Here is a 13,360-nt window from a genome sequence, read left to right as displayed (position 1 = left end):
TGGAATACTCAGCTCAATAGAGCTCTGACTCTTTGTCAGCCTGGCTACAGTGCTGAAAAGAAACCTGGGGTTGTTCTTATTTTCTTCAATTAGTGATGAGTAGAAAGATGTCCTAGCTTTACGGAGGGCTTTTTTATAGAGCAACAAACTCTTTTTCCAGGCTAAGTGAAGATCTTCTAAATTAGTGAGACGCCATTTCCTCTCCAACTTATGGGTTATCTGCTTTAAGCTACGAGTTTGTGAGTTATACCACGGAGTCAGACACTTCTGATTTAAAGCTCTCTTTTTCAGAGGAGCTACAGCATCCAAAGTTGTCTTCAATGAGGATGTAAAACTATTGACAAGATACTCTAACTCCCTTACAGAGTTTAGGTAGCTACTCTGCTCTGTGTTGGTATATGACTTTAGAGAACATAAAGAAGGAATCATATCCTTAAACCTAGTTACAGCGCTTTCTGAAAGACTTCTAGTGTAATGAAACTTATTCCCCACTGCAGGGTAGTCCATCAGGGTAAATGTAAATGTTATTAAAAATGATCAGACAGAAGGGAGTTTTCAGGGAATACTGTTAAGTCTTCTATTTCCATACCATAAGTCAGAACAAGATCTAAAATATGATTAAAGTGGTGGGTGGACTCATTTACTTTTTGAGCAAAGCCGATAGAGTCTAATAATAGATTAAATGCAGTGTTGAGGCTGTCATTCTCAGCATCTGTGTGGATGTTAAAATCGCCCACTATAATTATCTTATCTGAGCTAAGCACTAAGTCAGACAAAAGGTCTGAAAATTCACAGAGAAACTCACAGTAACGACCAGGTGGACGATAGATAATAACAAATAAAACTGGTTTTTGGGACTTCCAATTTGGATGGACAAGACTAAGAGACAAGCTTTCAAATGAATTAAAGCTCTGTCTAGGTTTTTGATTAATTAATAAGCTGGAATGGAAGATTGCTGCTAATCCTCCGCCCCGGCCCGTGCTACGAGCATTCTGACAGTTAGTGTGACTCGGGGGTGTTGACTCATTTAAACTAACATATTCATCCTGCTGTAACCAGGTTTCTGTTAGGCAGAATAAATCAATACGTTGATCAATTATTATATCATTTACCAACAGGGACTTAGAAGAGAGAGACCTAATGTTTAATAGACCACATTTAACTGTTTTAGTCTGTGGTGCAATTGAAGGTGCTATATTATTTTTTCTTTTTGAATTTTTATGCTTAAATAGATTTTTGCTGGTTATTGGTGGTCTGGGAGCAGGCACCGTCTCTACGGGGATGGGGTAATGAGGGGATGGCAGGGGGAGAGAAGCTGCAGAGAGGTGTATAAGACCACAGCTCTGCCTCCTGGTCCCAACGCTAGACAGTCACAGTTTGGAGGATCCAAGAAAATTGGCCAGATTTCTAGAAATGAGAGCTGCTCCCTCTAAAGTGGGATGGATGCCGTCTCTCCTAACAAGACCAGGTTTTCCCCAGAAGCTTTGCCAATTATCAATGAAGCCCACCTCATTTTTTGGACACCACTCAGACAGCCAGCAATTCAAGGAGAACATGCGGCTAAACATGTCACTCCCGGTCTGATTGGGGAGGGGCCCAGAGAAAACTACAGAGTCCGACATTGTTTTTGCAAAGTTACACACCGATTTAATGTTAATTTTAGTGACCTCCGATTGGCGTAACCGAGTGTCATTACTGCCGACATGAATTACAATCTTACCAAATTTACGCTTAGCCTTAGCCAGCAATTTCAAATGTCCTTCGATGTCGCCTGCTCTGGCCCCCGGAAGACAATTGACAATGGTTGCTGGTGTCGCTAACTTCACATTTCTCAAAACAGAGTCGCCAATAACCAGAGTTTGATCCTCGGCGAGTGTATCGTCGAGTGGGGAAAAACGGTTAGAGATGTGAACGGGTTGACGGTGTACACGGGGCTTCTGTTTAGGGCTACGCTTCCTCCTCACAGTCACCCAGTCAGCCTGCTTTCCCGACTGCACGGGATCTGCCAGGGGGGAACTAACGGCGGCTAAGCTACCTTGGTCCGCACCGACGACAGGGGCCTGGCTAGCTGTAGAATTTTCCACGGTGCGGAGCCGAGCCTCCAATTTGCCCAGCCTGGCCTCCAAAGCTACGAATAAGCTGCACTTATTACAAGTACCGTTACTGCTAAAGGAGGCCGAGGAATAACTAAACATTTCACACCCAGAGCAGAAAAGTACGGGAGAGACAGGAGAAGCCGCCATGCTAAATCGACTAAGCGCTAATAGCTGCGCTAAGCTAGCGGATTCCCAAAAACACACAAAGTGAATAATGTGCAAATAATCCAGAGGTGATTCAGCAGAAGGAGCGCCCCAATGAAGGCACCAAACAGGCCATGAAGCAGCACAGGCAACGCACGACAACAGTGAACGCACGACAACGGTGCTAAAATAAAAAAAATAAAATAAAAAAATAATAAAACGAAAGCGTTAGCAAACTAGTTAGCTTGCCAACGCTGATGAAAGTTAGCTGATAAAAGTGCTCCGTCGCGATGTTTCGACCGTTAGAGGTCTTCCTTAGGCGTTGGAGCACAGTAAAAAAGTAAAAAAAAAATGTAAAAAGGTAAAAAAGTAAAAAAGTCTTGAGTCTAGTTCAAGTCCAAAGCAGCAGGTAGCAGTCTCTGTGTAAACAGTCCCAACAGAGAGCCAAAATTCTGATGCAATCTCACTCCGAAGACCAAGTCAGCAAAGTCCCCATAGCACTACTATTAATCTGAACACTACTGTACATACTGGAAATGGCCAAAAATGGCAAAAATTACCTTAAAATCAACATCGCCGACTTCCTGTCGACATTTCTTCATGATGGTAACAGACTTTTTTGTGCGTCCTAGCATGGTAAATATGTGTACAGAATTTCGTGAGGCTGCGACAAAAAAACCCCAAAGTGGAAGGGTTTTTGAAAACTTCTAGGGGGCGCTATTTCACGATTTTGCTGCGACCATGTGTGACACCCCCAAAACATTGAATTTTGGATCCGGCCGGATGACTTTGCAAAGTTTGGTGAGGTTTTGAGCACTGGAACAGGCCGAAATTTTGATTTCAAGAGTGAGAATAAAAATAATAATAATAATAATAATAATAAAAAACAGCACAATTACAATAGGGTCCTCGTAGGACTTTTTCCTACTCGGGCCCTAATTATTATTATTAACATTTATTTAACCAGGAAAGTCTCAGTGAGATTAAAAATTTCTTTTGCAAGGGAGTCCTGGCCAAGAGGCAGAAAAAGTTACACTACAATTCGAATTAAATTCACACAATTAAAATAAAAAAGATTAACAAAAACAGTTACAATTTAAAGAGGTCATCTCAAGTGCTCTCAGTCAGGACTTAAATGTGCTCAATGAAATAAGTTCAGTTAATTTCCAGTCTTTTTGCAACATGAACCATGTTGACAGAGCCGAGTAAACAAAGCCCTTTTTCCCAGTTCTGCGCAGGCAAATGGAACAGACAGCAACAAATGATCATTTGAAGGCAAAGAATAAGAATCAACACTATCCGTAGGCTCAAACTGATGGTGACTCTGGTACTGGCACATTCCGATCTAATGGCTGCATTCACATAAGAAAAGGTGGCCTAATGAGTTGTAAATTGCCCCAGCGGTGCCATTTGGTAGAAAAAGGAGTAATGAGAAAAGGCTGGTAGTTCTAGTGTTAAACTCACAGTGAAAATTAATCTCTATTCTTTAACAGATGTTAACTGGAGCTCCGCGCTCGTAGAGCACAATCCTCCGCCAACACTAATTTCCAATTCCACAAATTTTTACCTTGGAAAAAAATTTCAAGATCAAAGTCCTGTCAGAAGTGACTTTCATAAGATAAAATATAATACAAACTATCGATCAAAAGTGCTTTTCAATGTTAAAATCAAACATCTGCTAAATCCACAATACAGATCAGATGCGGATCAAAGTTAGTCTATTCATTGAGAGTGCCAGTTTGCACCTCACTGTCACAAATGATAGTGATTCAGACACTTTTGATTGAGATGCAAAATGTACATCAAATGGGCTTTTCAATATTAAATTTGAATGCCTACAAAATCCACAATCTGGATCAAACTTTGTCAGGTGATAGTGAGTGCCAGTCTGCACCTCACTTTCAAATACAAGTGTGATTGGGGCATGTTTGGTTAAAAATAATGTAAAATATATATTAAATGAGGTTTTCAATGTTAAATTGAAATGGCCACAAAATCTAATCTGGATCAGATCCGGATTAAATTTTGTCAGTTGATAAAGAATACCTTCCTACATAACACCCTCAAATATGAAAGCAATTTGATTTTTTTTTCTTGACAAATTCAATGTTAAAGATAGGGATTTCTTCCCTATAAGGACATGAGTTGTCAGTAAAAATTCTATAACAATATATGAAAAATTGTGGGCTCCAGGCTGTTCGCAAACAGACAGATAAATAAAAAGGGGTAAACATTAACCTCCAACTTCGTTGGCGGAGGTAAAAATGACAAGCGTATGGACACATTTATGTATATAACACAACCAAACATCACCTGTGCAGCCAGTTTTCTTTAAGAATGTCAAGGGATGGATACATGAATGTTTCCAAGTCACTGAATAAGTCTGAATACACTGAGGTCAGTCATTTATAAATACAAACAGTATAGTAAATCTGCCAAAAACTGAATGGCTGTGAAAAGTACGAGTGAGGGAAGTCCCCAAGATACCTACTCCAGAGACGTTGTAGGCTTCAGTGGCTGTGACTGGAGAAACTACACTATGCAATTTTATTCATTTATTTTTTCCTGTGGCATCACGTTACACAACTTCATGGTGGAGTGGAACAGAAAATTACTTTCATACAAGAAAATAGATAACATCTAGACTGTCCTGTCAAACCAGCTGAAATCTTAAGTCTTCTTATGAAGAAAATTGTACTGCATTCAGTTCTGCATAGTTAGTAGCATTAATCTTCTATTTAACATCAATTATATTATTATATAAAGTCCTTGATATGCATTGTTTTTTTAAGTCACGAAAGAGAGTTCCTTAATTTCATACTACTACTGAAGAATTACAGAAGCAGCAGTGTTCTGTTTAATAAGCAAATCAGGATGATGTAAATTTATGCCTTCATGGAAGGGAACTTTGTAGAAATTCAAAGAAAGTGATAGATGTCTTGTGATCTGATCAGGAGTTATTTTCCTTATTCAAGCCACACCACTACAAACCCGAGTAACCCCAACCATTTGTATCTGAATCGTAAGCTAAAATAAAAACTATTGACAAATTCTCTTTTCGGTCAGTGGGTCTTCAAAATCAGTGTTGAGAATAAAGACATTTGTCATCAATTCAAGTCTTTATAAGCTTTTGATTTATTTTCCAAAATGCAAACAAATCAGATTTCTTATTTTCCAGCTTGAAATCATGAAGCATTTTAACAAACAACATAACAGAGTATGAAGGTGTCACAGTCGGACATGATTATAATTTTGGCAACAAATCATTGAGAAAAAGGCTGCAAAATGAAAGTCTAGTACAGGACTTGAGTCCTTAAAAGTTTACTACATATCTTTAAACCTTCACTTCGATGGCTGAAGTCTTGTTTCTGTGCATTAAAGATTTTCTGCAAAATGAGCAGAAGTAGGAGTAATAATTACTGCAGGTGTGGTGGACAAGTGGTTAATGCACTTGGTTTCAGTTCAGAAGGTTCCGGGTTCAAATCCCACCCCTGCCACATTTCTCCATGTAATGTGGTGTTGCGTCAGGAAGGGCATCCGGCGTAAAACTTGTGCCAATTCAACAAGCAGATCCACCTTGGATTTGCTGTGGCAACCCCAAGTGCAAACAAGGGAGCAGCTGAAGGGACTTACTTTTTTAGGAGTAATAATTACTGCCAGGTAAGTTTGTGATTGGCCTGTTTGTATTTGAGGCGGTACTTCAGAGCCAGAAGGTCGATGTAGAGGATTTGATGGAGGACGGCTGACGAACAGAGAATTCCACTGTGTAGCGCCCCCGCCATGCCATTACAGAACACATCCTGACCTGCAGACACACAATGACGACAAACAATAATCTGTTGTACACTTGGTTTGCACCTGACACAATACTGAAACATGCAGTCCAGGCCGAGTAATAACTGTGGGATTTGTTTGTGAAATGTAACTGAATAACACGGGGTACAGTTACGTTTCAATTAATCTCAAGCTGATGTCAAACACTTTGTTTTTTGCGACTTTCTTCTTCTGTCCTGTCCTTGTTCCTGGTTACATCTGAACCAAATTATCTGCTGGACCAAAAGCCTCATTTTCTGCACTGAAGCCGTTTTCTTTTTAATCTTCTTTTACTTTGTCCATCCAGTTTAGACTTCCACTCATCCTCTTCTCTCTACTTCCATTTTTATTTGTCTTACCAAGTTACGCTTTCTCGCTTTCATCATGTCCAAAACACCGAAACCTACAACTCCTTCTTAGATATTTCTCTGACTTCTGTTGGATATATATATATATATATATATATATATATATATATATATATATATATATATATATATATATATATATATATATCCACATTTTTTTTCCTGTTACAGCCTTATTCCAAAATTGATGAAATTCAATTATTCAATGAAAGTTCTACACACAATACCCCATAATGACAATGTGAAAAAGTTTTTTTTTAAGATTTTTGCAAATTTATGGAAAATAACAACAATAACAAAACCAAAATAAAAGAACAACTAAGAAATCACATGTAATTTAGAATGTCTTTTTTAATCTTGTTTTTTATTGCACAGTGCTTAGAGTTCTGTGATAAGTGTTTCATACATTTTCTTATCAGTCTTGTTGTTGGAATTATTATTTGTAGTAGTTAAAAATAGTAAAATTGTGGTTTTAGAATTATTATTAAAGATGAAATTTAAGCCAGTAATGTGAAACATTGTCTTACTGAGATATCATCTTTGAATTTCATTAAACACACTATGACTTCATCTTATGGCAGTGATTCTCAACCGGGGTGCCGTGGGTATTTTTCATATTCGCAATTATTTTTCATATTCGCGATTACTGTGAATTATTTATTTTATCCACAAAGCATAAAACGACTCAGAATCTGACGTCAAACGTGCTGCAGCCTCGCTCTCGTCTTAAGGCGGGACAATAACAAGGAGGCTGACGGCTGATTAAAACAGTGCCGTCTTCTTCAAAAGCCATCTAAAATGCGGAGCTGTCGGTGTGTGTGTGTGTGCCTGTGTGTGTGCACGCGGAGTTAACAGGCTGCAGACTGCGAGGGAGGGGGTGGGTGAGGGAGATTCCTGAATGCAGGCGCGACACGTTCAGTGCGCATCGAGCGCGGAGCAGAGAGAGGATTTTAACCCGAGTGAACGTTAACAAAACGGAAACGTGAAGCTGCCTTTACGTCTCTCTGAACTTTCTGTAAAGGTGTGATTCTGCCGTTACCGTCCTGTTCACACCATGTGCGCGTCGTATGCTGAATTTATGAGATCATGAGATGAAATAAACAGTCAAATATCTTTAAAAACATATTTAAAAAATGAGAATATATGAATGAACTGAGCCACAAAAAAAAAAACAATGTTCAGACGCACAGATCACAAAAAGCAGGTGAGAACTCTGAACTTTAACAGCTGGTATTTTCCAAAGGTATTTATTTGTTCAATCTTGAGCTTAATGCAGTGTTTAAGCACAAAACGTGACTGATGAGGAGAAACAATTTCAGAAATGCAACAGAAACAACCACAAATCAGAAAAAGTTGGGACTGTATGTAAAATGAAGATAAAAATAAAAATGTTGCACCATTCCCAGTTTCTCCACTCACAGAAGCCAAACATTCTTCCAGAGTTGTGTAATTACACTACAATAGTAGAATATAAAGAAGGGGAAAAAAAGACAAAAAAAAAAAGACAATATATTCATCAATCGCAATTATTTGTCTGACAATTAATCGTCTCCAGAAAATCCTAATCGTGACAGCCCAACTTGAGATCACAGCGCAAAATGCTTGAGGATTTTCGAAATGCGGTGTTTTCTGTATCGATTTTCTATTAATAATAATAATAATAATAATGATATTTGGGTTTTGCGCAAAACCAGAGGTAATAGTATTATAATATTATTTTGGTTGGTGGTGTGCCGCAGGATTTTGTAAATATAAAAAGGGTGCCGCGGCTCAAAAAAGGTTGAAAATCACTGTCTTATGGTATAAATCTATGTTGCTTTTTTAAATGTATTTATTTATTTTACAAATTATTGTTGTTATTATTATTAGTTGTTGTTGTTTCTAATAATTTCACTGGCCTAAACTACAATCAGTATGGACCCATTTCAATTTCAGTAATTTTATTATTTCTTATAATGCATTTTTGGCTCAAAAAATTTGATGAAAAAAAAAAAAACACCCCCTGGCATGCATTTCACATTACTGTAGAAAACCAAAACTTCAGAACATACAGAACCGCCTTATAGCTACAAATATGACAGCCAAACTAAAAACAAGCACAACTCAGCTTTTCCACAATGATTTCAAACATCAAGATGAGGTATAGATGTGGTTTATCAGCCATAATCTCAGAAGAAGTAAATGAGAGATTACCTGTTAGGTAGAGTCCAGTGACGGGTGTCTGAGGACGTATGCTAGCAACAGTTTCTGGGGCAAAACGCTCCACGTTGTGTTCAGCACCGTACATTGCACCTCTGAGAGCGCCCAAGTAGTGAACATTTGTGAGAGGAGTGGCAGCATCCACCATCACCACCTTAACAAATTACATTTAAAGGCAAAAGAACATCAGAGGAGATTACATCAAGTTTACAGGAACAGTTAGTTTTACAGATGCCGCCACAGGTGTATACTGTTTTGATTATGGAACTATGCAACTCTATGCAATACTGTATGATTCTAACGTCGATGTCCTGAAAGGACCGAAGGCAGGATGTTTAAATGTCAACAAGATTTTCACCAAACATGTTTAAAAACAAAGATTGAGTCTGTCCTGGAAAAGATGTTGAGTAATTTTGGAGTAGAGGTGTCAGGTTTTGGCCCTTGCCCGACCCTGAGTGTTTATTTTCTGTTCCACTTTAGTCTTGGTTTTATCTGTTACTCTTCAGCCACTTATTGAGTTCTGTTCTAGTTTAGTCTTCATCCTTTATTTTCTGGTTAGTCAGTCACTCTGTTTTGAGCACGTTAGTCCCTCAGGTTTTTCTGTTACACTTCAGCCACATGTTGAGTTCTCATCTAGTTTAGATCCATCCGTTAATTTTTGCTTTTTCTTTTGTTTATTGTTTCCCACACGTTTTGTATTTTAGGTATTATTAGTTCCTTATTGTTTCACGTTTGTTGTCACTCACTTTCCTCGCTTGCTCTGACACGCCCACCTGTCACTCCACTGTCTCATCCAGCCACGCTTTCTTCCCTGCACCTGCTTCTCATCACGCCCTGATTAATCTCTGTATTTAAGTCCATGCTTTCCTCTGTTTCACTGCTCATTCGTTGTGCTTCATGCCTTGTGCTCTTGCCCTCGTTCTAAGCCTTCCTTGTCTTGTTTTTGCTCTGTGTCTTTCTGTGCTCAACTCTTGCCCATTTTTGACCACGTCTCTGCCTGCGCCAGTGAACCTGCTTCTCTGTGTCTGATCCTCGCTTGTTGTTCGACCACGTCCTTGCCTCTGGACCATCTGTACCGCCACCTGTACTGATTGACTTCTTGCGTATTGACCTGAGCCTGTTTTTTGGATAAAGCCTTTTCTTAACGCACATCTGAGTCATGCAATTGTGTCCATCCACCCGCTGTGCCTCGCCACCTCAGTCCCTGACAAGAGGTATGTAATGGAGTGCATTACATGAGATTTTCAAAGTAATTCCTAATTACTTTCTTTTTGGAAATGCACCATATTGACGACTGAGCAAAGTACATTGTGTTGATATTCCATCGATTACTGCATCTCATGTCTATAAATATTTGGTATTTCAGCGCTTCCCAGAATGCACCGCGGTGCCAGGAGAGTTCCTCTGTCTCACAGCGCATGTAAACAATGGCAAAGCAAGGATGTGGATGGAGTTAATTTAGCGAGATCATGGGCGATTATGATGATTATACGCTCTCCCAAGTTGAGAGGGTTATCTAGAGGAGGAGAAACACCTGTGATGGACTTCTGCTGGGCCCTGATGTTGTCTTATTGTCCAGACTTCATGAGATGTGTTTACACTGTGAGTGCTGAGCTCCTGACACCAGAACTCTGCTGAAACTGAAGTCTCGTGTGAGTTACAGACCTCGAGACAGTGCGAGATTCACAACTGCGAAACACTGAATACATAACTGTACATGCAGCCCAAGAGCACACTCATAAACCTTGTCTTGTAGTTGTGGGAAGATGGTTAGTGCCCAGTCCAGGAGCTCTTGAGTCATGCTGTTTTTCAAATCCAGGTAGTCCTGACCCCTCTTGCCCTGCTTGGTCCCGTCCCATTCCTCAAACCACTCATAGCGAGCCATAGTCAGCAATGTCATACAGGATTTACCTATAGTACAAAGGGTCAGAGGAGAAGGGAATGGATTGATATGACAGAACTACAACCCCAGTTCCAATGAAGTTGGGACGTTGTGTGAAATGTAAATAAAAACAGAATACAATGATTTGCAAATCCTCTTCAACCTATATTCAATTGAATACACCACAAAGACAAGATATTTAATGTCCAAACTGATAAACTTTATTGTTTTTGTGCAAATATTTGCTCATTTTGAAATGGATGCCTGCAACACATTTCAAAAAACCTGGGACGGGGCAACAAAAGTTTGGCAAAGTTAATGAATGCTCAACGAACACCAGTTTGGAACATTCCACAGGTGAACAGGTTAATTGGAAACAGGTGACTGTCATGATTGGGCATAAAAGGAGCATCCCAAAAAGGCTCAGCCATTCACAAGCAAAGATGGGGCGAGGATCACCACTTTGTGAACAACTGTGTGAAAAAATAGTCCAACAGTTTAAGAACAATGTTTCGCAATTTTCAGATGCAAGGAATTTAGGGATTCCATCATCTACAGTCCATAATATAATCAGAAGATTCAGAGAATCTGGAGAACTTTCTACACATAAGTGGCAAGATCGAAAACCAACATTGAATGCCCATGACCTTCGATCCCTCAGGCGGCACTGCATTAAAAACCAACATCATTGTGTAAAGCAGGGGTGCTCTAGTTCGGTCCTCGAGAACTACCTTCCTCATACTCTTAGTTGTCTCCCTGCTCCAACACAGCTGAATCCAATGAAAGACTTGTTAGCAGGCTTTTAATGAGCCTTTCATTGGATTCAGGTGTGTTGGAGCAGGGAGACAACTAAGAGTATCAGGAAGGCAGCTCTTGAGGACCGAACTTGAGCACCCCTGGTGTAAAGGATCTTACCACGTGGGCTCAGGAACACTTCAGAAAACCATTGTCAGTTTGCCGCTACATCTACAAGTGCAAGTTAAAACTCTACTATGCAAAGTGAAAGCCATACATCAACAACATCCAGAAACGCCACTGTCTTCTCTGGGCCTGAGCACATTTGAAATGGACAGACACAAAGTGGAAAAGTGTGCTGTGGTCTGATGAGCCCACATTTCAGATTGTTTTTGGAAATCATGGACGTCGTGTCCTCCGGACAAAAGAGGAAAAAGTCCATCCAGATTGTTACCAGCACAAAGTTCAAAAGCCAGCATCTGTGATGGTATGGGGGTGTGTTAGTGCCCATGGCATGGGCAACTTACACATCTGTGATGTCACCATCAATGCTGAAAGGTACATCCAGGTTTTGGAGCAACACATGTTGCCATCCAAGCAATGTCTTTTTCAGGTACGTCCCTGCTTATTTCAGCAAGACGATGCCAAGCCACATTCTGCATGTGTTACAACAGCGTGGCTTCGTAGTAAGAGTGCGGTACTAGACTGGCCTGCCTGCAGTCCAGACCTGTCACCCATTGAAAATGTCTGGTGCATTATGAAGCACAAAATACGACAACGGAGACCCTGGACTGTTGAACAACTGAAATCGTGCCTCAAGCAAGAATGGGAAAGAATTACACCTACAACAATTAGTGTCCTCAGTTCTCAAACGCTTATTGAGTGTTGTTAGAAGGAAAGGTGATGTAACACAGTGGTAAACATACCACTGTCCCAGCTTTTTTGAAACGTGTTGCAGGCATCTATTTCAAAATGAGCAAACATTTGCACAAAAACAATAAAGTTTATCAGTTTGAACATTAAATATCTTGTCTTTGTGGTGGTTGAAGAGGATTTGCAAATCTTTGTATTCTGTTTTTATTTACATTTTACACAACGTCCCAACTTCATTGTAATTGGGGTTGTATTAAAAGCAAAGAAACTAAGTAACAGCACCCATAGGCATTAAGATATTAAGGGCTACTTCACTCTAACATTTGCACCTAGTGACCAAGGCCTTCACCCAAAGGACGGACATCTGTCTGATCTTACCACGGCAATTATGGAATACAGTGCATCCGGAAAGTATTCACAGCGCTTCATTTTTTTTCCGCATTTTGTTATGTTACAGCCTTATTAGAATAGAATAGAATGCCTTTTATTGTCATTATACAATGTACAACGAGATTAAAAGCCAACTACAAAATCAGTGCAGGCAAGTAAGAAGAAAAGCAGCGCTATCAAATAATATGTATCAAAAAAATATATGTACGATGTAAACATTAGAAGGTAAGGTATACGGGCCTGGATTGTTGTGTGGGCCGCTGAAGAGGAGGTACTGCTGGCCCTCCACCACCAGAGGGCGCCCTGTCTGGAGTGCGGGCTCCAGGCACCAGAGGGCGCTGCCGCCTCACAGGAGCAGCCTGGGTGACAACTGACACACATCACCTACAACAGCTGTCACCAATCATCTGATCAGCAGGGGTATATCAGCAGGACGACATCTCCACCTCTTTGCCGAGATATCGTTCTACCTGGAAGGTAATGTTCTCAGCTGACTGTGTTTTGACAGTAACCCTTTCGTACTTTTTTGTGCATTAAATAGCAGACGTTCTTCCAACGAGAGGTGGAGGTGGTTTTCCCCGCCATACGGATTGCCGGTGCCAACGCACCCACCTTTAACTGTTTTTGTTCCTCGCCAGCAGTACCAGATCCGACACGCGGAGGCAGTGGCCACCTGGGAGTTCGGGACTTGGCGGCTCCAGTATTCCCGGGGTTCGGTGGCGGAGGAAATCGTGTGGTTCCGGTTCTGCTTTGGACAGACGTCTCTTATCTTCGAGCCTGCCCACGTGACACATTTTTGTAAATTGACTTCTTTGTCTATTGTTGTGATCCGTTGTGTTTGTTGTGCTTATTCACAACAG

General features: G+C 40.3%; 1 protein-coding gene across 1 annotated transcript in view; it reads right to left on the bottom strand.

Annotated features, from left to right (window-relative positions):
* Positions 1 to 5,890: 5,890 nt before the first annotated feature.
* The window catches only part of LOC117527897 (inactive all-trans-retinol 13,14-reductase-like), a 30,340-nt gene continuing 22,870 nt past the window's right edge, over positions 5,891 to 13,360 (bottom strand). The window contains 3 exon segments of the mRNA XM_034190402.1: positions 5,891 to 6,045; positions 8,615 to 8,774; positions 10,365 to 10,531. Of these exon segments, the coding sequence (XP_034046293.1) occupies positions 5,891 to 6,045; positions 8,615 to 8,774; positions 10,365 to 10,531 (482 nt within the window).

The sequence above is a fragment of the Thalassophryne amazonica genome, chromosome 16, assembly GCF_902500255.1.
Source record: "Thalassophryne amazonica chromosome 16, fThaAma1.1, whole genome shotgun sequence".
NCBI lineage: Eukaryota > Metazoa > Chordata > Actinopteri > Batrachoidiformes > Batrachoididae > Thalassophryne > Thalassophryne amazonica.
The sequence above is the reverse complement of the archived record's forward strand: the minus strand, read 5'-3'. Positions and strand labels throughout refer to the sequence as shown.